The sequence below is a fragment of the Tilletiopsis washingtonensis genome (genome assembly GCF_003144115.1).
Source record: "Tilletiopsis washingtonensis strain MCA 4186 unplaced genomic scaffold FA09scaffold_10, whole genome shotgun sequence".
Lineage (NCBI taxonomy): Eukaryota > Fungi > Basidiomycota > Exobasidiomycetes > Entylomatales > Tilletiopsis > Tilletiopsis washingtonensis.
The window spans coordinates 599,335-624,279 of record NW_020312007.1 but is presented as its reverse complement, the minus strand read 5'-3'; the positions used below and the strand labels follow the sequence as shown (position 1 = coordinate 624,279).

General features: G+C 68.0%; 13 protein-coding genes across 13 annotated transcripts; 3 read left to right on the top strand and 10 right to left on the bottom strand.

The window, feature by feature from the left end:
* Positions 1–171: 171 nt before the first annotated feature.
* Positions 172–2,396, bottom strand: FA09DRAFT_329909 (putative ADE4-amidophosphoribosyltransferase; the record flags this gene model as incomplete). Its single annotated transcript, XM_025742384.1, has 4 exons — positions 172–344; positions 400–1,686; positions 1,743–1,965; positions 2,169–2,396. Coding segments are annotated over 4 exons (1,763 nt in total), but the record flags the coding sequence as incomplete, so codon positions are not given.
* Positions 2,397–2,733: 337 nt separating this feature from the next.
* On the top strand, positions 2,734–4,400 carry FA09DRAFT_329908 (hypothetical protein). Its single transcript, XM_025742383.1, has 7 exons — positions 2,734–3,497; positions 3,556–3,626; positions 3,680–3,868; positions 3,930–3,966; positions 4,016–4,088; positions 4,141–4,238; positions 4,293–4,400. The coding sequence occupies exons 1-7, from the start codon at positions 3,150–3,152 to the stop codon at positions 4,338–4,340; spliced, it is 864 nt and encodes a 287-aa protein (XP_025598588.1). The 5' UTR covers positions 2,734–3,149; the 3' UTR covers positions 4,341–4,400.
* Positions 4,367–5,827, bottom strand: FA09DRAFT_329907 (FAD/NAD(P)-binding domain-containing protein). The gene is made up of 5 exons (XM_025742382.1): positions 5,713–5,827; positions 5,418–5,659; positions 5,230–5,367; positions 4,555–5,175; positions 4,367–4,498 (listed from the first exon to the last, which is right to left on the bottom strand). The coding sequence occupies exons 1-5, from the start codon at positions 5,806–5,808 to the stop codon at positions 4,474–4,476; spliced, it is 1,122 nt and encodes a 373-aa protein (XP_025598587.1). The 5' UTR covers positions 5,809–5,827; the 3' UTR covers positions 4,367–4,473.
* Positions 5,828–6,562: 735 nt separating this feature from the next.
* On the bottom strand, positions 6,563–9,701 carry FA09DRAFT_318638 (putative sulfate permease). The gene is made up of 2 exons (XM_025740909.1): positions 9,257–9,701; positions 6,563–9,200 (listed from the first exon to the last, which is right to left on the bottom strand). The coding sequence occupies exons 1-2, from the start codon at positions 9,443–9,445 to the stop codon at positions 6,708–6,710; spliced, it is 2,682 nt and encodes an 893-aa protein (XP_025598586.1). The 5' UTR covers positions 9,446–9,701; the 3' UTR covers positions 6,563–6,707.
* A 796-nt stretch (positions 9,702–10,497) lies between these two features.
* FA09DRAFT_329905 (hypothetical protein) lies at positions 10,498–11,337 on the bottom strand. The gene has a single exon (XM_025742381.1). The coding sequence runs from the start codon at positions 10,931–10,933 to the stop codon at positions 10,544–10,546; it is 390 nt and encodes a 129-aa protein (XP_025598585.1). The 5' UTR covers positions 10,934–11,337; the 3' UTR covers positions 10,498–10,543.
* A 52-nt stretch (positions 11,338–11,389) lies between these two features.
* Positions 11,390–12,119, bottom strand: FA09DRAFT_24856 (hypothetical protein). The gene has a single exon (XM_025739680.1). The coding sequence runs from the start codon at positions 12,024–12,026 to the stop codon at positions 11,478–11,480; it is 549 nt and encodes a 182-aa protein (XP_025598584.1). The 5' UTR covers positions 12,027–12,119; the 3' UTR covers positions 11,390–11,477.
* A 41-nt stretch (positions 12,120–12,160) lies between these two features.
* Positions 12,161–13,864, bottom strand: FA09DRAFT_338716 (hypothetical protein; the record flags this gene model as incomplete). Its single annotated transcript, XM_025744138.1, has 2 exons — positions 12,161–12,744; positions 13,228–13,864. 2 exons carry the CDS (start codon positions 13,862–13,864, stop codon positions 12,161–12,163), a joined length of 1,221 nt encoding a protein of 406 aa, XP_025598583.1.
* Positions 13,865–15,036: 1,172 nt separating this feature from the next.
* FA09DRAFT_25092 (hypothetical protein) lies at positions 15,037–17,230 on the top strand. The gene has a single exon (XM_025739700.1). The coding sequence runs from the start codon at positions 15,410–15,412 to the stop codon at positions 16,859–16,861; it is 1,452 nt and encodes a 483-aa protein (XP_025598582.1). The 5' UTR covers positions 15,037–15,409; the 3' UTR covers positions 16,862–17,230.
* On the bottom strand, positions 17,115–18,118 carry FA09DRAFT_24937 (hypothetical protein). The gene is made up of 2 exons (XM_025739688.1): positions 18,031–18,118; positions 17,115–17,852 (listed from the first exon to the last, which is right to left on the bottom strand). The coding sequence occupies exons 1-2, from the start codon at positions 18,048–18,050 to the stop codon at positions 17,372–17,374; spliced, it is 501 nt and encodes a 166-aa protein (XP_025598581.1). The 5' UTR covers positions 18,051–18,118; the 3' UTR covers positions 17,115–17,371.
* A 123-nt stretch (positions 18,119–18,241) lies between these two features.
* FA09DRAFT_24868 (WD40 repeat-like protein) lies at positions 18,242–20,264 on the top strand. Its single transcript, XM_025739682.1, has 3 exons — positions 18,242–18,498; positions 18,551–20,077; positions 20,129–20,264. The coding sequence occupies exons 1-3, from the start codon at positions 18,421–18,423 to the stop codon at positions 20,234–20,236; spliced, it is 1,713 nt and encodes a 570-aa protein (XP_025598580.1). The 5' UTR covers positions 18,242–18,420; the 3' UTR covers positions 20,237–20,264.
* A 69-nt stretch (positions 20,265–20,333) lies between these two features.
* Positions 20,334–21,955, bottom strand: FA09DRAFT_360564 (WD40 repeat-like protein; the record flags this gene model as incomplete). Its single annotated transcript, XM_025745247.1, has 8 exons — positions 20,334–20,425; positions 20,477–20,629; positions 20,689–20,956; positions 21,009–21,128; positions 21,184–21,283; positions 21,334–21,400; positions 21,453–21,553; positions 21,609–21,955. 8 exons carry the CDS (start codon positions 21,953–21,955, stop codon positions 20,358–20,360), a joined length of 1,224 nt encoding a protein of 407 aa, XP_025598579.1. The 3' UTR covers positions 20,334–20,357.
* Positions 21,956–22,165: 210 nt separating this feature from the next.
* Positions 22,166–23,098, bottom strand: FA09DRAFT_24833 (hypothetical protein). Its single transcript, XM_025739678.1, has one exon. The coding sequence runs from the start codon at positions 22,952–22,954 to the stop codon at positions 22,298–22,300; it is 657 nt and encodes a 218-aa protein (XP_025598578.1). The 5' UTR covers positions 22,955–23,098; the 3' UTR covers positions 22,166–22,297.
* A 556-nt stretch (positions 23,099–23,654) lies between these two features.
* On the bottom strand, positions 23,655–24,384 carry FA09DRAFT_329898 (hypothetical protein). Its single transcript, XM_025742380.1, has one exon. It carries the CDS (start codon positions 24,301–24,303, stop codon positions 23,821–23,823), a length of 483 nt encoding a protein of 160 aa, XP_025598577.1. The 5' UTR covers positions 24,304–24,384; the 3' UTR covers positions 23,655–23,820.
* Between the last annotated feature and the right edge of the window lie 561 nt (positions 24,385–24,945).

Here is a 24,945-nt window from a genome sequence, read left to right as displayed (position 1 = left end):
CCGCGCTGCTCTCGCTGTGCCGCCGCGCCTCCCGCTCGCACGCCAAAACAGCAGCAGGCGCCGCGCCGCGCGCCACGGCGGCAGGACGCGCCGGAGTGTTGCTGTCACGTGACGTAATGCACGCTCCCACGCTCAGCGCTTAGGCCCACCTCGCCTCATGCTGCTGCTGGCCAGTGACTCGATTATGATTCGTTCGTTGATGTACAGGAAAGGGAGCAGATGCAGGCAGGGCAGATGGGGGACGGGCGGACACGGCAGACTCCGCCTCGCTCTAGCATGCGAGGTCAGGCCCGCAGCCACGCAGTGCTGCTTGCAGCGTTCAGCGTGACCAGCCGTTGAAGAGCCTGGTCGGACGAAATCAGCGCTGTCCCTGGCACAAGCTACCACACAGCCACTCACCCAATGTCGTCGGCGCCGTTCATCGGGCCGTTGCAGCCGACGGGCTCCTCCTCCTCCTCGGCCTGCTGCGTGCCGCTCTGCAGCACATGGCCATTCTGCCCGTTGACCACCGCCGCAGGCTGGGCCGGCGTCGCCATCTTGTCGTCGTTGGCGCCCGTGCCCGGCGCATCGGCGACGACGGCCGGCTGCGGCGTGCCCTTGGGGCCGGCAATGCGCGTCGTGCCCGCCTTGATCTTGGCGTTCTCGCTCCGCAGGTCCTCGAGGTGCGTGAGGTAGCTGTCGTCGACGCCGCCGGTGACGTACTTGCCGTCGAAGACGGAGCAGTCGAACTGCTTCAGCTCGGGGTTGAATTGCCGCACCGAGTCGATGAGGTCAGGCAGCGTCTGGTAGATGACGCGGTCGGCTTGGATGTGGCTGGCCACCTCCTCCTCGGTGCGGCCGTGTGCCACGAGCTCGTGCCGGTTCGGCATGTCGATGCCGTACACATTCGAGTAGCGGATCGGCGGCGCGCAGCTCGCCATCACGACGCGCACGGCGCCGGCATCGCGCGCCATCTGGATGATCTCGCGGCTCGTCGTGCCGCGCACAATCGAGTCGTCGACGAGCAGCACCGACTTGCCCTTGAACTCGAGCGCCATGGCGTTGAGCTTGCGGCGCACATTCTTGCGCCGCGTGCTCTGGCCGGGCATGATGAACGTGCGGCCGACGTAGCGGTTCTTCACAAAGCCCTCGCGGTACGGGATGCCGAGCGTCTGCGCTACCTGCAGCGCCGCGACACGGCTCGTGTCGGGCACAGGAATGACGACGTCGACGCTCTCGCCCCGCGCCTCGAGCACGCGCTTCACCTCAAACGCCAGCTTGTCGCCCATCGCCATGCGCGAGCGGTACACGCTCACGCCGTCGAGCACACTGTCGGGCCGCGCAAAGTACACGTACTCGAAGATGTCGGGCGCGAACGTGTAGGGGTTCGCCGACGACGGCTGCGGCGTCAGGATGCGGCGCGACACGGCGTTGCGCGTGATGATGACGGCCTCGCCCGGCCGCACATCCTCAAAGTCCTCGAAGCCGAGCGCGTCGGAGACGACGGACTCGGACGTGAAGCACCAGTCGTCGCCGGCCTCGGGCGACTCGGCGGAGCGCCGGCGGCACATGCCGACGGGGCGGATGCCGTTGGGGTCGCGGAACGCGATGATGCCGAAGCCGGCCAGCATCGCCACGCAGGCGTAGCCGCCGTGCGCCTGCTTCATGAGGCCGCCAATGGCGGTGAAGATATCCTCCTCGTTGATACTGAGGAGCACGCACGTCAGCGCTGCGGCGCAGCCCAGGCTCTGCGCGGCACTCACCGGAACTTGCCGGTCGCCTGCAGGTTGTTGGCGAAGATGTTGAGCAGCATCTCCGAGTCCGAGTCGGTGTTGATATGCCGATGCGCCTCGGCATCGAGGAAGGATCGCAGCTGCGACGTGTTGATGAGGTTGCCGTTGTGCGCAAAGACGATGCCGTACGGCGAATTGACGTAGAAGGGCTGCGCCTCGGCGTGGGCGCTGGAGCCCGCCGTCGGGTAGCGGACTGTAGGCACGGGTCAGTAGGTGCAACGTGCACACTGATGCAGCCTGTGCAGCTGCGCACAGCGCAGAGAGGAGTGCAAAGGAGGACGGCGCCTGGCGAAGCAGCTCGCGCCCGAGGAACGGAAGCAGCTTCTGCTGCAGACCGACCCCACCGCCTTCACGCCCTGGCGCACTGCCCACACCCATGCCAGCCACCACACGCACCATGCCCAATGCCCATGCTGCCCTGCAGGCGCGAGAGCGCGCCGGCGTCGAAGACGTCGCGCACCATGCCGTTTGCCTTGCACTGGTAGAAGCGGCCGCCGGCGCCGCAGGTGACGATGCCCGCCGCATCCTGGCCGCGGTGCTGCAGCAGCGAGAGGCCCTCGTTGATCTCGGGCGCGGCGGCGGCGCGCGTCTGTGCGAGGAGCAGGGCGAGGATGCCGCACATGGTGGGCGATGCGAATAGGGTGAGGGCGAGAGAGCAGGTGCGAAGCGCTGGGCTGCGTCCGGGGTCCTTCCCGGCGGCGCAGATCTCGCCTCGCCTCGCTGCACCGCTGCCGCTGCGCCCGCGCCCGGTGACTCGCCGGGCGCCGCTGCTCCAAAAAATCGCAAGCCACCGCCGCGCCCCGAAATGAAGGGCAGTCGCGCCCACTCTGCGCGCGCGACGCGTGCCTGGCTGCACGTGCTGCGAGCACCTTATTCCCACGCGCTGCGCCGCCGGCAGCACGGTCCGCCGCAAGGTCACTCCATCTGCCGTCAAGGCGGCCACATTCGGCAACGAGAGCAGCAGTTGCAATCGGATGGAGCACAGGCTGCGTCGAGCTTGGCGTGTCTGCCGAGCGGCGAGCTGTGGCTTGCGTTCCTGCGCTGCTGTCTGCGCGTCGAGAAGTCACCGAGCGCCGCGCCGCGAGATGCTCAAGGGGCGGTGGAGGCGGTGTACGACGCCGCAGGTGTGCCTCCAGTCTCTGTGCTGCAACACAACAGCTCAGGGCTTCTTCTCGCCGTCTTGGCCTCCGACTCAAGCGCTGCAAGTTCGGCTGAGCAGCTGCGCCGCGCATGGAGGCTGCTCGCTGCGCTGCTGAGGAGCGGTACCGCTCGGCCCCCTTAGCGCGGCCGCTGCTGCCCAGGAACACGCCATGTGGCCGCGCCCGCATCGTGCTTCCCGACCACGTCCATCTATCTATTCCCCAAGCAGCCGTCGCTATGTTGGCCTTGCACTCGCTGCTCCTCTTGCTGCTCGGCGCCGTTGCCACCGCAGCCGCAGCCGCCGTCGAGCCGCGCGGCCTCGTCACGCAGTACCCCGGCACCAACCTGCTGGAAGCGCGCTACCCGAACGCCATCACGGCGCGCTACAACAGCACCGTCATGGTCCTGCCCATCGCACGCAGCCTGGCACAGAGCCTCGTGCCCGCCGGCGTCAGCCTGCTGCCGACGCACCCCGTGCCCGGACTCGCGGCCGACCAGTGGCCTCTGGTGCTGCAGGCGGGCCTGGACCAGGATCTGCACAGCAACGGCCTGCCTGCTGGTGACTTCTACGTCACGCGCCTCGCGGTGAGCAGCTGGTGTAAAAATGCTCTACTGACTGTATGCTGATGGAGGCGGATCGCAGGTGCCGTGGACAGACCAGTCGGGCGACGGCAAGACGCCGTTCATCCACCAGCCGGCGCTCGCTCTCTCCATGTGCGGCGTCATCCCGCTCCGATCTCGTCACCTCTGCTGACTCCTGCATGCAGTGATGTGCTGCCGCTCTTCACGCGCGTCCTGACGGCCGCTCGGCTGGTCTACTCGCTCTTCACGCCCAACCCGGGCGCCTCGGCAGACCTCGGCGGCGGCCGCGAGGGCTCGTCGGCCAAGACGCTGCTCGGCAAGCTGGTGTACGACATCAATGTCGCGCGCACTGCGCCAGGACAGGAGAAGTACAGGTGAGCAGGACCTTGCGGCGGACTGTCAAGGCGGCAAGCCAGCGCTGAGATTGCCGCGCAGCCTCGATCTTTTCCTTGACTTTGCGAACCAAGGCTATGTGAGTCTTGTGCGAGGCTGCGCCGCTCCACCGCTGACCGCCCTCGCAGGCCAATGCCACGCTCAACTCATGTGTCTACCACCCGACCACGTACGACCTGCCCGAGACCAACCCGTACTTCGGTGCGTGCGCTGCGCGTCCAAAGCTTGCGCACCCAGCTGATGTCCCGGCCAGTGACTGGCGACGTGACGCTGGGCAATGCGTTCGTGCCCGGACTTGCGCAGACGTTCAAGAATGTGCAGGGCCTGCGCGCCGGCGAGCACTTCCTCGAGGTGCGTGCCTCCTGCTCTGCTCACCTGCCAGCACACGCTGACCCGCGCCTGCAGACGCTCTTCCAGCCCTGCGTCGGCACGGCCAAGTTCCCTTCCAGCTGATCCGCACCACATCTAGACGTGCGCTTGTGACGATAATCTAATTATAGGCCAGTCGAACGGGGTGGCATCGGTCGTGGTCATAAGTCGAGCTGGCTCGGTGGGATATCAATGAGGGAGCGCGAGATTGGGGGGCTTAGATGCCGTAGGTGCCCTTGAACCTGGGCACAGCAGCGTCAGCGCGCAGTCCTCGCTTCATCCTATCACAACTACTCACATGCCGAGCAGCAGGCCCTTGCCCTTGGCCAGCGACGTGACCCACTCGCCGAGCACGACGATGCTGAGCTGCGACGCGCCGCCGGACGTGCCGATGGGCACGACCATGATGGCGCCCGGCGGCTTGTACGCCTTGATCGTGTTGGACTGGAACAGCGCGGCGACGATGTTGGCGGCGACGGCGGGCGCCTGTGCCGAGGCGGACATGTACGTCTTGGAGCCCGGCGCGTTGTTGGCGTCGCCGATGGCGAACCACTTGTCGAGCTCAGCGTGCTCGACGCGCAGGCTCTGCGCGTTGACCTTGATGCGCTTCGAGTCGTCGAGCGCCGCGTCGGGCAGGAGCTGCGTGTTGGGCTTGCCGCCGCTGGCAATGAGCACAAAGTCCGTCTTGAGCGGGCCGGCGGGCGTGCTGATCTCGACGGCCTCGCTGAGCAGCTCGGCAGAGTTGACAGACTCTGGCAGGTCAATCTTGGCTTCGTACTGGACCGTCACGCCGAGCTTGACGAGCTGGTTGTGCAGCTTGGAGGGGAACGCCGGCTTCCAGTCGGGCGAGAGCAGCGTCTTGCCGCTCGTGCACAGCGTCACCTTCTTGTCGGGGTGCACGTCCTTGACCTCGCCCGCGCTGCAGAGGGCCTGTCAGCCTTCTGCGCTGGCGCTGCGCTGCAGAAGCACTCACAACTCAATGCCGACCGGCCCGCCACCAACAATGAGGATGCTCTCTGCACGCGCCACCTCGTCCTGCTTCTTCTTCAGCGCCGCCTTGGCCTCTGCCGTCACGGCGTCCTCGGAGCGCATGGGTGAAGGGTAGGTAGAGCTAGGGCACCGTCAGCCGCCGTCCGGAGCCGCTTCAATCGGCGCACTCACCCAGTAGCAATGACGCCGAGGTCCAGCGCAATCTCGGTGCCGAAGCCGTCGCGCGCCTCCTCGAGCGTGACGCTGCTGTTGCTGATGGCGGTGACCTTGGTGAGCGGCAGCACGACGTGGCGGCTGCCCTCTTTGAAGAAGCCCTTGAGCGGCGCAAACATCTGCTCCTCGCTGCCCGGCTTGACGGCGGCGCGCAGGCCGCCGATGGGCCAGTAAGCCGACTCGTTGGAGTCGATGAGCACCTGCGGGAGGAGTCAGCAGTGGCACGTGGCGGTGCGCGTGGTGGAGGACTGACGATGCGGTGCGAGGAGGGCAGCTTCTTCTCGAGCTGGCGCGCGAGGGCTGCGCCGCTGGAGGCGCCGACGATGACGACGTTCTTAAGATCGGACATGGCGGGGTTTAAGGTGGAGGAGAGGTGGTGGTGGGCAGCAGCAGCAGCAGCGGCGGCGGCTGCCTTATGTATGCGCAAGCAGCGTGGAGGCCGTGCGTAAGCGCAAGGCGCACGAGACGCGCCGCGCACGAATTTCGCTGAACCCTGCGTCGGCCGGCCTGACATGAAAGCTCGGGCGCGCCTGCCCGCTGTGCTTCTCTCCGCCGCGCAAGAGGCCTCTTTGCTGCGTCTGTGCTGCTGTGAGCTCGGCAGGCTTTCGGCTTGTACCTCACTTGCTCCTGTCTGGCCCCTCTGCGGAATACTCGCTGCTTCCATGCGTTTGTCACGGCCACGGAGAAGCACATCCGAGGCGCACCAGGCCGCGGACGCGCGCGCTCGGTGCCGCCCGGTGGTCACCTCGCGCCCCGTCGAGCTCCGCACGCCTGCTTCGCGCTCCGCCCACTTCGAGACCAGGCACAGGCACATGCCTCGGCGGACATAGCAGCTTGTCTGCGGACGGTAGCAGCTTAAGTCCGCAGTCGAGTCCTTGCCTCCTGATGCTGCGTGCCGGCATGCTACGGAGCGGCATCGTGCGGCGCACAGGTGCGGCCTGCGCTAGCACGACATCGTGGCGCTCTAACCTTCCCTCACGCACAGCCGCAGGCGTCGGATGCGGCTGCCGCCCACAGCCGCGGTGCATCGCAGCAGACAAGCGCAGCAGAGCGCTCAGTTGGTCTAGCACACTCCAGACGTCAAACAGTGAGGTTGAAATCATCAGCGCAGCTAGGCGTGTATGAGATTCCGAAAACGTGCGTGCAGGTGACAGTAGGGTAGGCAGCTTAGGCGGCAGGAGCGAGGAAGGGGTAACTGGGTGGCCCAAAAGCGGGAAAGACGGGAAGCACGGCGCTGGTGAAGCGGTTTTACTTGCGTGTGTTCGTGACGGCAGCGAGCGCGGACGAGGTGTCGAGGTGGAAGAAGGGTGTGAGGCTCTGGTTCCAGATGACGGGCACGGAGCGGATGGACTCGGCGTCGCCGTCGATGCTCGAATTGTCGTCCTCATGCTTGGTCTGCGAGGCGAGGTGCGGCACGCCCGTGCTGTGCGGCGAGAGCTTGACGTCGTCCGACGACGACGTCGAGGAGCGCGTGTTGCGCACCGTCGTGGGCACGATGGCGTTGGGGTCGACGAGGAAGGGGTCCGTGTACGGCTCGCGCGGCGCCACGTTGACGTGGCTGCGCGTGGCGTCGCGGTCGCCGGCCAGGCCGGCCTCGAGCTCGCTGAGGCCCTGGCGGTTTGGGCGGAAGACGGCCGGGTTGCGGCCGTCCTGCAGGGCGTTGTCGATGGCGTTGGCACGGCGGTCGGCCTCCTCCTCCTCCTCGCGCCCGTCGTTGTCCTCGTGCGTGGCGCGCACGACCGGTGCAATCTCCGTCACGAGGCGGTTCGCCTGGCCCGTGCCGAAGCCGCCGGCAAGCAGGCCGCGGCGGATCCAGGGCGAGAGAATGCCGCTGAAGTGCCACTCAACCGTCTGGCCGGCGTAGCGCTCGAGCGACTTCTTGACGTCGACGAGCGTCTGGATCGACGTCGTGTCGACGTTGGCGACAGACGAGAAGTCGAAGATGAAAGCACGGAGCAGCGGGCGCGGGTCGTCGGCGGCGTTGGCCTCGGCCTCGAGCTTGGCACCGTGGCGCTCAATGGCGTTGCGGCGCGCAGAGCCGCAGAGTACGGAGCGGCCGACCTTGCCGAAGATCGGGTTGACCGGTCCGGGGTCGTTCCACGGGCGGTCGCCGTTGGTCTTGTACAGGCTCGTGGCGCCGGGGCGCGTGAGCTGCTTGGCGCGGTCGATGAGCAGGTCGCCGAGGTGCGAGGCGTTCGGGTAGGTGAAGGCCTCCTCGAAGCGGAAGATGAGCACGCCCGGCGGCGGCGGCTCGACGTGCACGGACGGGTCGCGCAGGCCGTTGCCGTCGTCGAGCGGCACGAAGACCTCGCGCTGCGGCACGTTCGCATCGCTGTTGCGGCGCGGCGTCACCGTGCCGTCGCCGTGGCTGATGCGCACGATGCCCATCCAGCGGCCGCGCGGGCGCGCGATGCGGATCAGCAGCAGCGCCAGCGACGCGGCAACGGAGAAGTACACGCCGACCTCGAGGTTCTGGAAGATGGAGAGCAGCACGGCGCCGAAGAAGATGACGGCCTCAAACGGCGACACGAGCCAGAACTTGTACACGGCCGACGGCGGCACGATGAGGTCCAGCACGGCGTGGATGATGACGGCGGCGAGGCCGGCGTTGGGGATCCAGTAGAAAGTGCCGCTGAGCGCGTACAGCGCGATGAGCACGATGATGGCCGTCACCCAACCGGCCAGCGGCGTGCGCACGCCGGAGCGCGACTTGATCGCCGAGCGCGAGAAGGAGCCGGTGGCCGCGTAGCCGCCGAACGCCGGGCCGATGAGGTTCGTCACGCCGATGGCGACGAGCTCCTGGTTCGGGTTGATCTTGTAGTTGTTGAGGCGGCCGAACGACTTGGAGATGGCAATGTGCTCGAGCAGCAGAATGATGACCGAGACGGGAATCTGGCCGGCCATGTCGCTGAAGAGCTGCGACGAGAGCAGCGGCTGGCCGATGTGGCGGAAGCCGCTGGGCACCGTCTTGACGATGGAGATCGGGTAGCGCTTCGGGTTCTGCGGGCCGAGCCAGATGCGCGACGCCGCCGTGAGCACGATGATGACGAAGGCGTTGCGGAAGACGGAGATGAAGAAGCACGTGCGCGCCCAGCGCGGGTAGCGGCGCGGGAGGGCGTTGCACGCCCAGCGGATCAGGTACAGCGACACGAGGGCGGTGATGCCGAAGGCGGCGTCGATCGTCGTGTTGGGCAGCTGCTTCAGCGTGTTGATGATGACCTCGTACGCCGCCGGGCCGCTCGTCTGCACGGCGCTGAGGCCGAGCAGCTTGGGCGCCTGGCCGGCGCAGATGGTGATGGCCGAGCCCGTCATGAAGCCCGCCACCGCCGGCTGCGGGATGAACTCGACGATCCAGCCGATGCGCACAAGGCCAATGCCGAGCGTCACGACACCGCAGATGAAGGCCAGCGCCGAGGCGATCTGCGGGTTCGTGTAGAGCTCCGTGCCGACCTTGTCGTGCACGGCGCGGATGACGTTGGCCGTCTGCAGCGACATGACGGCGACGGGGCCGATGGTGACGTCCTTGGACGTGGCGAAGAGCACGTAGATGACGACACCGACGAACGACGAGTAGAGGCCGTACTCGACGGGCAGCAGCGCAATCTTGGCGTACGCCATCGACTGCGGCACGACGACGAGGCCGACGGTGATGCCGGCGATGAGGTCGCCGATCAGCCACTGCAGGTTGTACGAGAGGATCCACTTGGTGAAGGGAAAGAAGGAGTCGAGGTAGTTGACGGCCTGGAGGGTCGAGGTCAGCGCTGCGCCTCACTCCACACTCTGGCATGCCTACTCACCATGTTGCGCGGGCTGTCGATCATCTCGGTGAACCACGACTTGCTGTCGACCATAGGCACGCCCAGGCGGTTCGCCTCGGTATCATCGTAGCGCACGATGTTCTTGAGCGTGCGCACAACGGCGCTGTCGGGCTTGGACGCGACGCCCGTGGCGGCGCCGGCCTCGTCCGTCTTGGCAAAGGTGACCATGGCGGGCGCGAGCGAGGGTGCAGGGAGGTGGAGGGTGCGGCGGTGCAGTCGCGTGCCTCAGCGGGCCACGGACGCGGAGAGAGGTGTGGCGAGGCGAGTCGAGAGCCGCGGGCGGGGAGTCGAGAGCGGGGCGAGGATGGGCGTCGTCGAGGTGTGTGTGCAGGAAGAAGGGTGCAGCCCGAGGAGCTGCTGCTTATGTGGATTTGCCATGGCCGGGCGGGCGAGAAGATGAGCGCGGCGGGCGTCGGTGGCAGATCGCTCCGCCTCCTCTTGCGCCATGCGCGCATGAGGCCGAGGCGCGGGGGACGGGCTGGACCGCGGCGCGTGCGGCGGCGGGCGGCGGGCGGCGCGGCAGGCGCGGGCGGGCGGCAGCAGCGCGGCGAATGCCCATCGCACGAGCGCACGCGCACGCCCAGCCGCCATCAGAGCCCTTCGTCCTGCACGCCTCTTTGTGCCGTGCTGGGCCACATCTGCTGCACTCTGGCTGCCACTCACGCCCTGAGATGACCCTTGCGGCTTCATGCTTGATGCGCGCGCGGCAAAACGGTGTCCGGCTGTGCAGGCGCGGAAGGCGGGAGGGCAGCGTCAGAGGCAAAGGCCGGCAAGTGGCATCAGCGGTGGTGCAGCGCGCAGTGTCGTCGAGAGGCCCGGCCGGCCGGTGCCCGGCGATAGGCGAGTGTGGCGAGCGTGCTGCACGCAGACGGCAGCGGCGCACGCCGTGACAGCGGCAGATGCGGAGAGGCAACGCAGCCAAGAAGGCGTCTTCGGGCGTCTCCACCTCGGAGGTATGGTGGTGGAGCGCTGAGCAGCGCACACTGGCGCCGTGCCGCGAGCACGCGATGGCGACATATGGCGACATCGCAGAGTTCGCAGCCGCCGCCGCCTCCGCACGCGTGCCGCGGCCCGGCTCCTGCGCGCGCCTGCGCGCGGGCGCGGTGTCGACGCGAATGCGGCGTCGGCCACGCCGATGCCGGCTCGCTCGCTCTGCACCGGCGCCTGCGAAGCACCACATCGAGGCAGCATCTTGCTCCTATTTCTCTGCTCGTGCGCCATGCTGCATGAAGCTGCACTCGCGGTCTGGCCTTGCATAGAGAGCACTCAGCAGCCAGGCACGAGCGACCGGCCACGCGCGCCATGCGGAGGCGTTCGCACGCTCTGCTGCTGCGCGCATGTGCCGCGCGCCGCGCACGCTCGTCGCCGCTCAGGGGTCCGACGCGAGCACGCGACCGCCTCGAAGGAGCGCTCTCGGCCCCCGGCCAGGCGACGGCCAGTCCAGGGCCGCTGCCCAGGCACTAAGGCATTGCTAGCGCTCGGAAAGGGGCACAGCTCAGGTACAACGCCACACCGCTGCACGTCGAGCGTGCCCGTTGAGATGCGGCAAAACGCATTTCGCAGCGACGCGAGATCCTCGGCATCCGAGCCCTTAGCCGCAGCATGAGCCGTCGTGCTCACCGAGCCGCCGGGAAACGCACCGCAGGGCCGCTTCATGCCGTCTCACCCACAGCACGGACCCGTCCTGCGGCGGGAAGATGCTTTCCGCTCGAGCCTTGCCCTCACGAGCTGTTTTTGCTCTTTCGCCTCAGAGGGCCCTCAGCTGTGATCTCGAGCAGGTGGCCCTTCACTCCAGAGTGGCGACTCATTGGAGAGAAGGCCTCGAGTTCTGTCTCCTGCTCTTTGCACACATCGAGTTGCATGAGTATCAAGCGCAGCAAGTGCAGTCTTTCGCAAAGAGGCAGTTGCGACGACGGATGGGGGTGCAGCAAGCTCGGAGGCCGCGCAGCCCTGGCGAAGGCGCCATCGAGAGGGGCTGGACAGCGCCTCTCCGCGCAGAACAGAGGCGTCCTCTCCAGCACCTGACAGCGCCACCAGATGGTGGTGCTGCATGCATGACAGCATCGCGATAAACTTGCTGCCAAATCCTTCCTCGAGACCTGAAATGCTGAAGAGACGGGCGCTGCTGCTATAGGGTGGCCGCACCCGCCTGGTGATTGACTGAGCCGACGATATTGCGAGTGCTGCTCGTGGCCATCGGTCAGTCGCAGGACATGGCCTTGCTCCTACTCCTGTGCACTGCGCTCGCCGCTGTCTTGCCCTTCTCGTTGGGCGGACAAGGCGCGAGCTTGGCGGTGGCGGCCGACGGCGCTGTTCTCACAGACTGTATCGCTGTCGTGCTTGCCGCGTGTCGGAGTCCGACAGTCTCGCCGGCTGTGGCGAGCGCCGACGACCCCCGCAAGTCCAGTGCAGCAGCAGCTTCTGCAGGACACCTGGTGTCTCCCGGCCCAGACCAGCGGTCTCGACTAGCCGCTTGCCGAGGCTCGACCGCCACCGACGATCGGTCCAGCAGCAGAGCTCGGCGGCATCTGCTGCGGCTTGCTGCTTGCCACCGCTGTGCGTGCTCCTCGCCGCCACCCATGGCGCCGCATGGCGAGCTTTCATCCCTCCATGCCTGCCCGCAAAGGCCGCCCGAGTGGCCTCCTTCCCGAGCCGCAGGCACCTCCCGCGATCTGGGCTCGCGGCATGCTGTGTCCCGACAGGCCGGATCACGCTCTTCGCCGCGGCACAGGCGGCAATGGCAGCCCATTCCGCCGGCAGAAGCGTGATCGCACCACTCCGCCGCTGTCAGACGACTTGGACGCTCCGTCTTGCAGCTGCAGAGGAGCTCGCAGCGCCTTCACGCCAGGCTGCAGGACAGAGTAGAAGGATGGTATGGTTTGATTACATGTCTGCGTGCTGCGGCTTCACTTCCTCATCGTCCTCGAGCTTTCCATCCGTCAGCTGCTGGTGCCACTCTGCAAAGCAGCGGCGGTAGGCCATGCTCGGGTCTGCCTCGCCCTGGTCGGGCGTCGCAGGCCTACTCCATCCCCACGCTGAGCCGCAGAGCGGGTCTCTCAGCGCATCGCGCAGTGCATCCCACTCCTCCACCAGACTCTCATCCGGCAGCGGCTGCGAGCGCAGCAGCACGCCCGACGGATGGACGGCGCGCGCATGCGCCGCCGACGAGTCGACGTACATCGGCGCCGCCTGGCTGCCAGGCGTCGGCGGTGGCCGCGTGACGCGAAGGAAGGCAGTGCCGACTGCGGAGCTGCGGCTGTCTGGTGAGCGCATGCTGAGACTGCGCAGCTTCACCGCCTTGCGCGAGCGCTCTGGCGGCGGCGTCGAGCCCGACGACTCGATCGAGAGCGCCTGCAGCGAGCTGTACAGATCCGACGCTGAGGGCGCGAGGATGCGCATGAAGAGATCGACGTCACGCTCGACGTACGTGTGGTCGCGCGGGCACGTCCACATGAAGTCCCGCAGGTCTAGCGATTGGAGCGTCAGCGTGAGTGGCTTGGCTGTCAATGGCAGGTGTGAGGGTCGAGGACCGGTGTCTGAGCGCACAGCATCACGCGGCCCACTGCCAGCCGCAGTGCGCATCGGCTGCCGAGCTGGCAGCACATTTGTCCACTCCGATGCCCCCCCCCCCCGGCGCAACGCACGGCACGACCGTGCGCTCAACTAGCTTGCCCGCTCCAGATTACGCTCCCGCCCGAGACTGTGTCCTAGCGTGCTGGCGCCGCCTGACGACCAGTTTGCCGCCTCGTCGCGAGCCAACATGCTCTAGGTGGCTCGGGCCCTCTCGCGACACGTTGCCTCAAGCAGACCCTCAAAATTCTGGCTGGAACGCCGAAAGCTGCACACCGAGCGCTCTGGCTGGCGTGCAACTATCGCGGCGGCGCCCAGATCTTCTCCTGCTCCACCTTGCCGCAGCGCTTCTGTCCTTGATGCTTCGTGACAGCACTCACCAGGCATCGCCCGAATCTCGTCGATCTCCTCATGCGTCAGACTGCCATCGCACATGTGCAGTCTGCGGCATCTCGCAAACATTGGCGCCGAAAAGCCGCCGACGTAGCTCTGCGGATTGATGGCAAAGAGCGTCTCGGGCTTGCATGCCGTGCCGAACGCGCGTGCCGCCTCCTGCGAGACGAAGCCGCCGTCGAGCGCCAGGTGACGCAGCTTGCGGCAGGAGCGCAAGATGGAGCGCACACGCGTGTGCGCACGGATGGCCGCTGGTGATCGCCCGGCTGCGGCGGGGGAAAGCGCGGGTACGAGGTCCGAGGCGACGGAGAGCGGTGCGATCCAGATGGCGCGCACGCGGCGCGCTACAGCCGGGTCACGCTCGAGCAGCTCTGCGAAAGCATCGAGGCCGCGCAGCGAAGAGAGCACGACGTTCTGATGTGCTCGTGGTCGCAGAGCGCGGGTGAGGTCGCGCGAGATGAGCAGACAGGTGAGCGGCGTGGAGGAGGCGAGCAGCAGAAAGTCGAAGATGTGCGCCAACACGTCGAAGGGCAGGTTGGGCGGCACGGCGCGCAGCTCGGGCAGCACTCGTGGAGGCAGCACGAGCGACGAGGCGCTCGAGGTTGAGGCGACGGAGCTCGCCATGCTGCCGGCTGCGTCGAGGCCAGTGGGCGCGAGTCGCTCGTGCGGCGTCGGCCTGTGACCTGTGGCGCCCACTCGGCCAGCCCGAGCCACAAGCACGCGCCGGGAGCACCAGGAGCGGGATGCGCTAGGGTGGAGAGGCTGCTAAAGCGGGTGCTGCGTCGGCGGAGAGGCAGGCAGATCGAGCGTGGTGCGGCGATGCGGCGCAGAGGCGATGAGCGTGGCGCAGCCGTGTGGAGGGCAGCGGTCGCAGAGGGTGTGGTGGTGGCGGGGCGAGTCTGCGCGGCCTGCGCTTTATGTAGGCCGCAGTCTCGTGCTGGATACTGATGAAGTTGAGTGCTCGGCTGCCTCGGTGGTGGTGGTCGGGAGGGAAGCTGCTCGCTTGTCCCACTTCCGGCGAGGCGTGCATGAGAAGGCATCTCTCATGACGCACCGCCGCGGCGCACGGACGCGAGGCGGGCGCTGCTCCCACGCCGTGCTCGCGCTCGCGCAGCCGCCGCAGGCCCCGCAGCGGCTGCCTCCTCGCCATCACTGACCCACCGGCGCTCCTCCTCGCCTTCCAACGGCTCGCTTTTGAGCTCGATATGTTGCTGACCCTAAACTGGGATGTTTGCGGTCGTCGTTTGGGTACAAGTGAAGAGAGGCGATGGCAGCAGAACGCGAGAAGCGCACCCGGAAGACCCGGGTCAAACGCTGTGTGACTCTCGTCTCGCCGCAGCCCACCTTCCCCGAGCGCTTGAGGGATACAGCGAGTGTCCCGGGCCGCCTTTGCTCAGTAGCAGACGGCATCATCCCCTTAGCGATGGCCCGACAGACTTGATGAGCATGGCCGAACGAGCAGCCGCTCACCTCATCTCACCACGCCCGCCCTGCCGCCTTGGCCAGTTCCGCCGCCGCCGCCGCTCGTCGGACCGGCCGTTGCCGAGCCCCTCCGCCGCACGAGGACCGATTGCACCGCCTCGACGTCCGCTTGCTGCATGTGCGTGCTGCGGCATGCAGCGAGCGCGGAAGGAAGCACCTGCGGCTGTGCAGGCCTGACCCGCGGGGCTGAGGAGGTGAGGCGCAGCCTCCGATGTCGGATATACGCAGGCGGAAGCGTGCCGCCGGCCCGGCGCGCGCCATGGCGGATCCGCGGTGCGCGGAAGACGAGCTCCTCTCCTCTCCTCGCTCCGAGGTGCCTCTCCAGCACCCTCATCACAGCTCACAGCGCAGCGCTGTCGACCAGCTCGGTCGTCGACGCTGGGAATGCTCACCGTCAGCCAGCGGGACGTGCGCGGCCGCAGCGCAGGGTTGCCGACGCCTCTCCTGCTGCCATGGGCCGCGGGAGCGTGCGGGAGCGGCCGCGGTCGATCATGCGTGTCTCCCGTCTGCACACGACGGCTGCCACCTTCACGCCGCGGAAGCGAGGCTGCCGCTGAATGCTGCAGAGGCTCCTCGGCGTCGGGCCCTCGAGCATGCCGGCGGTCGCGGCGGCGACGAGCGATGTGGCGCCAGCGAGCACCGAGTGACGCCTGCTGAGCGTCCCGGCGATGCGCTCCCGGCTCGTCCATGCACGGTCAGCGTCGGTCACACGCGACTTCGAGAGGCACATCTTGCCGCCGTGCAGCGGCCGCGGAGCCGCGTTGCGTTTGCTGCTGCGCATCGCAGCGGCGTGCGACGTCCGATGCCGCAGCATGTAGCCGCAACGGTGCCGCATCGTGTCTCAGCGAGCGGCTCGGACGCGGGTTGTGCGTGCACAAGGCGGAGGTGCAGGAGAGCAGGAGACGTGAGCGGGCCGCAGCAGGTGAAAGCAAGCCAGCCAAAGGTCGCGCGATCTGCCTGCGATGCGGCACGGTGCTCTCGGGCTGCGGCGGCGAGGCGAGGGCGCTGCGCCCCTTCGCCTTCCCGCGCGCGGCCGCGGCTGCGCCTCCTCGCGCCGGCGCTTTAGCCGCCGGCCAGCGTCGCCTCGCCTCGCCTTCTCGCCCCCTTCCCGCACCAGCAAGCTGTGCTCATCCGTCCTCGCCACATCGCTGCTCCTCACCACCACCACCACCTCTGCCTGCCAGCAGCGCCCACGCATCCGTCCCCCGCGCTCTCGTCGCCGTCTCGCCGCGATCGCAACTCCGCTCGCGCGCGACCAGCTCAGCAGCCGCCGCCGCCTCCACAGCGAGAAAGAGCAACAGCGGCGGCAGACGCAGCGGGCCCCGGCGTTTCTCACGCGCCTTGCGCAGCGTCGCCCGCTCCTCCGTCCCAACCATCGGCATCGGCGCGAGCTGTCCCCTCCTCCAGCAGCAGCCATGGACCGCTCCTCGACGCCGCGCATCTCGCAGCTGCCGCAGTCGCGCTTTCCCGGCAGCAGCAGCGGCAATGCGCACGCCGCCGCCGCAGCGGGCGGCAGCAGCGGCAGCAGCAGCAGCAGTCTCAGCGGCCTCGGCACGCACGTCGTGCACGACGGCGGCAAGCACGGCACGCTCGCGTCGTCGCCGCCGGCTCGCGAGCCGTCGCCGGGCCTGCTGTCGTGGATGCGCAGTGCCCTCATGCTTGCTCCGCCATCACCAGCTCCAGCCAGCAGCACTGCGCATGAGTCCGGTAGCAGCACGCCGCTGCGAGCGCCAACGCACGGCACTGCCGCACCGCCACAGGTCGTCGTCGAGCCGCCGCGCCACGAGCCCGAGTCGCGCGACAGCGGCTCCTGGGAGGACTCTGCGCCGTCGTCGGCGAAATGGGACCACTCTCCGCGCTCGTCCTTCTCGCGCAGCAGCACCTATGACTTCCACGAAGGCAGCGACGAGTCGGACGAGGAAGAGACGTTTGCGCCCTTTGCGCCGGCTGAGCAGACCAAGGCTGCGCCGTCGCTGGTGCGCCCGACGGCACGCAGAGATGCATCGTTCGTTCCCAGCAGCTCGAGCGATCGCAGCCTGGGCGAGGGCCAGGTGCTGCTGGATGGCGCGCCGGCACCACCTGCGAACGGCAACGACAAGACGCCGAGGATGGGCTACAGCGGCTCGGGCGCAGACCTGAGCCGCGCCCTCAGTGTGGACGAAGGTGAGTGCGCTTGTCAGAAGCAGATGCGAGGCAGCTCCGAGGCCGGCATTGTGGTCCAGGCTTGAGTTGGAACTCTCACGCTGGGTGGTCAGGGGCTGGACCGCCGCGGGGTGGACAGGCGCGGGAGGCGTGCCTGATGAGTGCCGCGCGTGCCGGCCAGGGCAGCATTAAGGCCCTCCGCCCACTATCGATGGCCACCTTGCCTCCTCGCGTGAAGATCGGACCACCCCGCAGAGCTTCATCTAAGCGTGCGCAGGGCAAACTGGCGGCGCCCTATCTGGCGCCCGCTTCGCATCGCATCTCCCGCCTCTCACCCATGCATCCTCACTGACACCACACCTGCTCTCCTCCTCCCGATGTCCCTCATCGAACTCGCTGCCATCTTCTCCCAATTCGCAGTCAAGAGCGACGTTCGCATTGTGCGCGACACGAGCAAGCCGACAGCTGCGCCAGCTCTCGTGCTGTGAGTCGCGCGCATCTTCATGTTCAGCCTGCAGCTCGCACTGATGCTGTCGCACAGCACGCCGCCAGATGAGGTCTCGCCGCGCTCCGAGATGTCGCCGATCGCCGGCTGGGTGGAAGCAGAGCAGGCGCAGGCTTCATCTGAACAGAGCGAAGGCCGGCCCGCGCTGCTGGCGCGCGCCGACTCCTACGCCTCCACGTCCAGCTCCTTGTCGGTGGACAGCAACGCGACCGACACAATCGGCGACGGCGAGGCGCTGGGCGATGCACTTGGCCGGCCACGCACGCCTGCCGAGATGGCGCAAGAGCGCCAGAGCAGAGAGAAGGTCGTGCTCGGCACGCGCGGCGCCAGTCTGCGCGAGGCAGCCGGCGGACAAAGCGCACGGCAGGCGCGCCGAGAGCGCCGGGAGCAGCAGGAGGTCGAGGAGATGACGCGGCAGGAGCAGATCGATGAGTGGGACGAGAGCCGCAGCAAGACGCCCAAGCCCTTGACGGCCGCCGCCGCGCCCGAGGCCAGCGAGCTCGTGCGCACTCCGCAGCAGCCCTCGCGTCGGGCAGCTAGCGAAGCCAACCTGCCTGCAACGCCGGCCACGCCGACGACTCCCGTTGCATCCACGCCGAATGGCTCCGCTCTCGCCGCGCCGTCTCCGCGTCGTGGCGCACGCCTGTCGTTCTTCGGGCGCAAGGGCCGCGACGTCAGCATCTCTTCTCTGAACGCCTTCGGCTCGCCGAGCTCCAAGGGCCACGACTCGCAGGCGTCAGGCAATACCTCGCCGATCACGACTGAGCCGGAGTCCTTCGTGGCAGCCGCATCGCCAGCTGCCTCGGATCACGAGGATCTCAAGGCGTCGAAATCGCAGTCGACTACCAGCAGCAGCTTCTGGCGCTTGGGCAACAGGCGTCGCGAGGACTCGACTGCCTCCTCGCGCTCTGCACACAGTCGCCGAACGGCCAACTCGAGCACGGCCAGCTCGCTCTCGAGAACGACAAGCTCCCTAGCACCGAGCGAGCAGGGCTCGGACGATGCCCACTCGCAGGAGGGCAGCTCGGGCAAGAAGACGCGGCCGGTCAGCATGGCCGGCAGCTTTGAGGCGGTGAAGCCAAAGAAGCGCGGCAAGAGCGTGCTGCTGGACGGGCCACGTCTGCAGAAGGTGAGTCGTGTTCAGACACGAGTGCAGGCCAAGGCACTGACTGCGTTATCAGGTCCGCTCGAGGAACAAGCCGTCAAAGCAGCGCGACTTCTCACGCCTTTTCCTGGTGCAAGAGCTGCAGCTCGGCGGCGGGCCGAGTCCTCCGCCTTCACGCCGCACCTCAGATGCAGTCGATGTCAGCCGCAAGTCAGGCGACAACCAGCGCGGCGTGCCTGGCAAGCCGCCACTGCAGCACACTGAGAGCACGGCGAGCATCGCCAGCACGACGAGCAATGCTGCCAGCGCACAGAGCCACGCCGCGTCAACCACATCTTCCGGCTGCGCGCCGTCGTCGGCGGGGCTCAAGCGTCGCGCCACTTGGGCGATGAAGTTCAGCGTCGATGGGCGCTACCTTGCCGTCGCAGGCCAGGACGCAGTGATTCGCGTGTACAAGGTGCTTGACACGCCCGAGGCGCGCAAGCAGGAGGTCACCGACCTCGTCGCACGCGCCGAAGCGCAGCTCAACGGCAACCTCTTCCCGGCGTCGGGCGGCACCGAAGGCGCCTCGTCCACCAGCCTGCCGGGCAAGGCAGGCAACGGCAATGCCTCTGCCCCGTCCTCGGTGCGGTCCAAGGGCGCTGTCGAGACTCCGCTGCCCAGCGTGCCCGTGTTCGCCTCGGAGCCGGTGCGCGAGTTCGTCGGGCACACCAACGACTGCCTCGACCTGTCGTGGTCGAAGAACGGCTTCCTGCTGAGTGCCAGCATGGACAAGACGGCACGCCTGTGGCACCTCTCCAGCCCGACGTGCCTCGTCTCGTTCGTGCACGGCGACTTCGTGACGAGTGCCTGCTTCCACCCGCGCGACGACCGCTTCTTCCTCAGCGGCTCGCTCGACGGCAAGCTGCGTTTGTGGAACATCCCTGCCAAGCGCGTGCAGTGCAGCCAGGAGGTGCCGGGCCTCATCACTGCCTGCGCCTTCACTCGCACCGGCGGAACAGCCTGCGTCGGCACCTTCGCCGGCGCTGCCCTATTCTACAGCACCGACGGCCTCGTCTACCAGTCCTCGATCGCCGTGCGCTCGCCGACCGGCAAGAACGCCAAGGGCGGACGCAAGATCACCGGCATCGAGCCGCTCATCGACGACAGCGCCGCGGGCGAGCGCGTGCTCATCACCTCCAACGACTCGCGCATCCGCGCCTACAACCTGCGCGACAAGGCGCTCTCGGGCCGCTTCAAGGCGAGCAAGACGTACACGAACCGCACCAGCCAGATCCGCGCCAGTGTCTCGGAGGACGGCATGTACGTCATCGCCGGCTCCGAAGCCGGCAGCGAGGGCGGCTTCGTACACCTTTGGGACGTCGGCCAGCTGGCCGGCGATGCCAATGGCACGCCCAGCAGCATCAAGGCCTCGGGCGATAGCTGCTGCGAGTACTTCAGCGCCGCCTCGGGCACCATCACCTGCGCCGTCATGGCGCCGCTCAAGACGCACAGCTACCTGCGCACCTCTGAGGATCCCATTCTGCTGCACGCCGAGATGCGCAATGCCGGCCGCGTCTCGTCGCACACCACCTCTGCGCTCTCGTCGATGAGCCTGGCCAGCGCGCTGAGCGCAGCGCTGCCCGGCACACTGGCGCCCGGCTCGTCGGGCCAGCCGCAGCCCGGCTTCGATGCGCGCAGCTGCCGCATCCTCGCCTCCGTCGACGAGTCGGCCGTCGTGCGCATCTGGCGGCAGGACAGCTACGGCGCCCTGCCCGCCTGACCGATCCGCCGCCGCCGCCCCACCCCTGTATTTCTTCGCGTCACCGCCGCCCACTGTCACTCTCTCCCTATGTCGCCGCCTCGGCACCCCATGTATACCTTGATCTTAGTCGGTGACATTGCTAGCTGTCGTCCATGGACGGCGGCGGAGGAGTCCAGAAGGTGAGCTGCGAGTTGCCTGTGGCGAGCACTGCGAGGAGAGGTCAGCCAGGTCCTGGCACGTGCACGCCACGGCACGCACTGGCATACCGCGGGTTGAAGCCCAGAGCACGAATGGGACCAGCATGCCGGTCCACCGGCGAGATGGGCTGCAGGTCTTGCACCGCAGCAGGCGGTCCTGGTGTTGCCACGTCGTCTGGAAGCGGCCAGAACAGCAGTCGGCCGGTACTTGTGCCTGAGATCAGACAGATTAGCTCGCCGCCGTAGGCAGGCGCGCCGCACGAGCGGCCTCACCGGAGACAACAAAGCGTCCGTCTGGCGTCCAGGCCGTCTCCTGTCCGCTGACGCCGGCCTCTGGCACAAGCCCTGCGAGCTCCGGCGAGCCAACCTCGACACCCTCCAGCCCCTCATGCCCACAGAGGCGGTAGCGGTGCGCGCCCGTCTTGCTGCACATGACGTGATGCGCGCTGCCGGCAGTGCCCACCAGGAGCAGGCCTTGCGGGCTGAACGCCAGCGACGTGGGGATTGTGCCCGGCGGCAGTGCAATCTCAAGGAATGGAGGCTGCGCTTGCCGTCAGCAGAAGCAAGAAGCGACGGCCAGGCTGGCGACGCACGGAGTTGAATCTGCGGACGTCGTACAAGAGCACCGCAGGCCGCTCGTTGATGGCGACTGCAAAGACGCTGCCCGTAGCATCGTACGCCACGACGGGATGCCCTTTGATGCGCATGAGCGCCTGCGCAGCTTTCGTCAGCGCAGCACAGCGCAGGCTTTTGCTGGTGCACACGCACCTGAGACTGGTCTGACCGCGTGTCCCACAGCCGCACGCTCTCGTCGATGGCCGCGCTGAGAAACGTCTCGTCGGCCGGCGACATCTGCAGCGACGTGACCCTGCAGCGCGATCAGCAAGGAGCATCGCAGCGCTGAGCAGCCATGCGCACTTGGACTGATGGCCGCGAAAGTAGGTGATGTATGTGTTCTTGGGTATTGACTGGTGCCGGATGACATCTGCGGGGCGTGAGTCGGGTGCGACACACGCGCTGCCGCGGCATGCGCTCACTGTCGACCTTGGTGCTGGCGTACAGCACCTCCTCGTGCGAGTGCTGCTTGAACTTGGCGAGGTGCACGCCGTACTTGTGCGACACGACTGCCTGTCGCTTTCTGCGCCGCGTCGCTCAGGAGCTGTGCGGCGGGCCCATCCGCCGGCTGCACTCACTTGCCTGCGCGGCAGCTGAACACCTGCACCGTCTCGTCGTCGCCCGCCGAGAGCACGTAGTCGCCGCGGTCGTCGAATGCGATGCTGCACACGCTCTTCAGCCGCGCTGCAGCGACGGCCGAGCTCTCAGCGGGAGCAGAGCTGGCCGAGCCCTGCCCGATGCTGCCGCTGCGCGCGCGGCTGCTGCCGGCGCTGGCTGCGGTGAAGGCACTGGCGGGCGTGCTGGGCTCGGCATGCAGGAAGCTCTTGGACGGCCGGAAGGAGGCGAGCAGCGGCGCCGAGAGCGCCAGCAGCTGCGGCGCATGCGGCTTCTGCGCGGCGGACGAGGCGCTGGCGGGCAGCGTCATGCTGCTGGGCGGCGAGCGGCGGCGGGATGGTGGAGGTCGAGCGGCAAGGGCGGGGTGGAGCGTGTGCATCGCACGTGACCTCACGCGTGGGTCCAACGTGCCGCCTCGATCCGTGCCCCTGCCGTCTCCTTGCACCTTGCTCCTCGTCATTCCTGATTGTGCGGCTGAGGCCTCGGCGGAGCAATGCCATCTGCTCCACGTGTCTGCGCTGCGCTGCGCTGCGCGGAGCTGCTCTTCAGGAGGCGGAGTGTCGTGCACGGGGCAACTGGGCGTGGCGCGCCGGGCATCGAAAGAAGCACGCCGGCGCGGCGGAGGCCTCTCTTGACGAGCCGGCACCTTGCATCAGGGAGCAGCGTATCGAGATCGGGCTGTCCAGCAGAAGCAGCCCTGCTCAAGCTCCGGGTGAGCCTTCTGGCGTGCGGGAGAACCTGCGGCGCCGGTCAGGGGCTGGAGGTGGCGCCTGCGCGGCGTGCGGGTGATGGGCGAGGCTCGGCGTGAGGAGGGCGTGGCTCTCGCACCTCCCAAGCGCCCCTGAGGAGCCATCTCGGCTCCGGGTGCCGCGACGCAGCAGCACGTCTGCGCTAGCTGCGAGAGGCTAGACGTGCGACTGTGGCGCGAGAAAGAGCCTGGGGCTGCAGAGAGGTGGTCTTGAGCCCCCTGGAGCGACGCTGCCCCCCTATGTTCCGCATGTCGCATGGCCGTTCCGCATACAAGGCTGCTCTCGCGAGACCCTTGCCTCTCAGCGTGCAGCGCAGAGGGTATCAGGCGAGCAGCATGGCCATCGCTGTATGCCGCAACCGCAGCAACCAGCCTAGCCACGGTACCCGCACCCGGACACGCGACGACGCTCGTTCCGGCACGGCGAAAGCAGCCTCTGGCGTGCCAGCCTTTGCGCTTGCGGAGCAGGCCGAGATCAACTCGCGGCCGCGGCGCCTCCTCTCTTGTCGCGTTGGGTCTTGGGTCGGGCGGCGGGCGCATGCAGGCGGCGGCACACCACATGGCCCCTTGCCGCTGCTCCGCCGCAGCAACTCTCCGTGAGCTAACGCACAGACAGGCGCCGCAGCCGCCGCCGACGAGGCGAGCTCATGCGCCGCAGCCTTGCATTCGATTTTGAGCATCCAGCTGTCATGCGGCAGCCCAGCTGGGCAGCGCCCTTGACGGGCGCTCGGCGGCGCAGGAGCGCTCTGCAGCGCCCACAGCGCCCCACGCGCCGCCCCTGTGACTTCATCGCGAGGCGCGAGGGCCGCATGAGCGCGCGGCTCACTTTGAGGTGCCGCAGCCGCGCCTTCATGCTTGATGTTGGCAGCGGGGCATCATGGAGGAGTGAGAGGGGCTCGCAGCGCGCAGCTTGCAGGCAGCTCGCACACGCGACAGCGACCAGCATCGACACGGAGGCGACGGCGCTGAAGCAACAGACCCAGCATCAGGCGGATTGGCCAGCAGCGGCTGATGCTCGGTGCAGCAAGGATGCCTCAGGGTCCATCGCCATCGCCTGCGCTCTGCACGCTCCTCGCGCCGGATGTGGCTGGCGAGGCGTGCGTGCGTGCGACTTCGCGATGCCTGTGCCTCTCTGCATGGCAGCCGTTGGCCGAGCTCCGAGAAGAGCATCGAGCGGTGCGGGCGGCGAGCACGATGGCTCCGCGGCCCGGCGGGCGGCGCGCAGCAGCAGCGGGGAGCGGGAGCGGTCGTCCGGCAGACGCGCGCGACGTCGCGCCAGCGCGCAGAGGGCCCGTAAACATGCCGCTCGCCGTGCTGCCTCATGCTGTGCCGCCGAGGGAGCCTCGAGATGGCATGCGAGGCGGCCTGCGCTCGACGGCATGCGGAGAGAGCGGTGGCGGTGCCTGCGCCGTCGCCGGCAGCGGGCGTCAGGCACGCATCGTCCCAGGCTTCTGCCCTCGCACTGGAGCACGCCTTGCGAGCGCTCTGCTGCTCCCGTTGGCAGAGCCAGGCGAGCGGTAAGCGTCTGAGCTGTTGGCACCCGCACACGTGCATTGCTGCTTGCGCTGCAGGGACCTCTCTCTCTCTCTCCGCTGCCGGCTCGCGGCTCGAGATGTGACCGCGCCGAGGGATGCGCCGAGCTGCGAGCCGGAGAGGCGGAGGTGTTGCGCCGCGCCACACCGCACGCCGCTGCCGCTGCGCATCTGCTCCGCTGCGCTTTTGCGCTCGGCAGGAGATGTCACCGCCAGCAGGGCCCGGGTTGATCGGGCATATGATGTCCATGGCCCATCGCCACGGCTGCTGAGAGACTGCGAGCCTGCTGCGGTGACGCGGCGGCCGGGCAGCACAGACGCCTTCCTGCTTGCTGGCACCGCGGGCAGATCTGACGGCCCGTGCGACCTTGTGGCCATCCGAGGTCACCTAACTGCCTTTGCTGCAGTTGTGCATGCTTGCGAACAAGGAGCCGAGCTGAGAGAGGAGCACGAGCGGCAGGGTACACAGCGCAGCCGGCGAGGCCACACGACGCGCGGCGGCCGGCCACGCCCGCCCATCGCGCGCCCGCCGCAGCGTCACGCAGGCGCAGGCGGCGCGCCCGCAGCGCTGGCCTGCGTCTGGCTGCTGTGCCTGGCGCGCGCGGCTGCTCTCCTGACGCCTGCGTGCGGTGCTTGCGCTTGTTCGCTGCCCGTCTGCTGCTGCCTGCTGCGCGCGCTGCGTCGTGCCGGGCCTCCTATGCCTCCTCCTCTCCTCCTCCTCCTCCTTCCTCGCCGCTCTCTGACTGGCGCCTCTCCTACACTCTACCTCACTCGCCGCCAGCAGACCTCGCCGTCGCTGACGCCGGCACACCCACACCAGCTCTCTGGCCTTCGCGCCTTCCACTCCCTCGCCCGGCTTCGGACCCCGCTGCTCCATCTCTCTCTCTCCCGTCACGCTCCTCTCTGCTGCGTCTGGACCCGGTGCCTACTGCCCGTGCACGACACATTTCACTTCGGCCTCTCCGTCCTTTCGCTCTGTCTTTCTCCACTCGGCCGTAGCTGCTGCGCACGCGCTGAGCT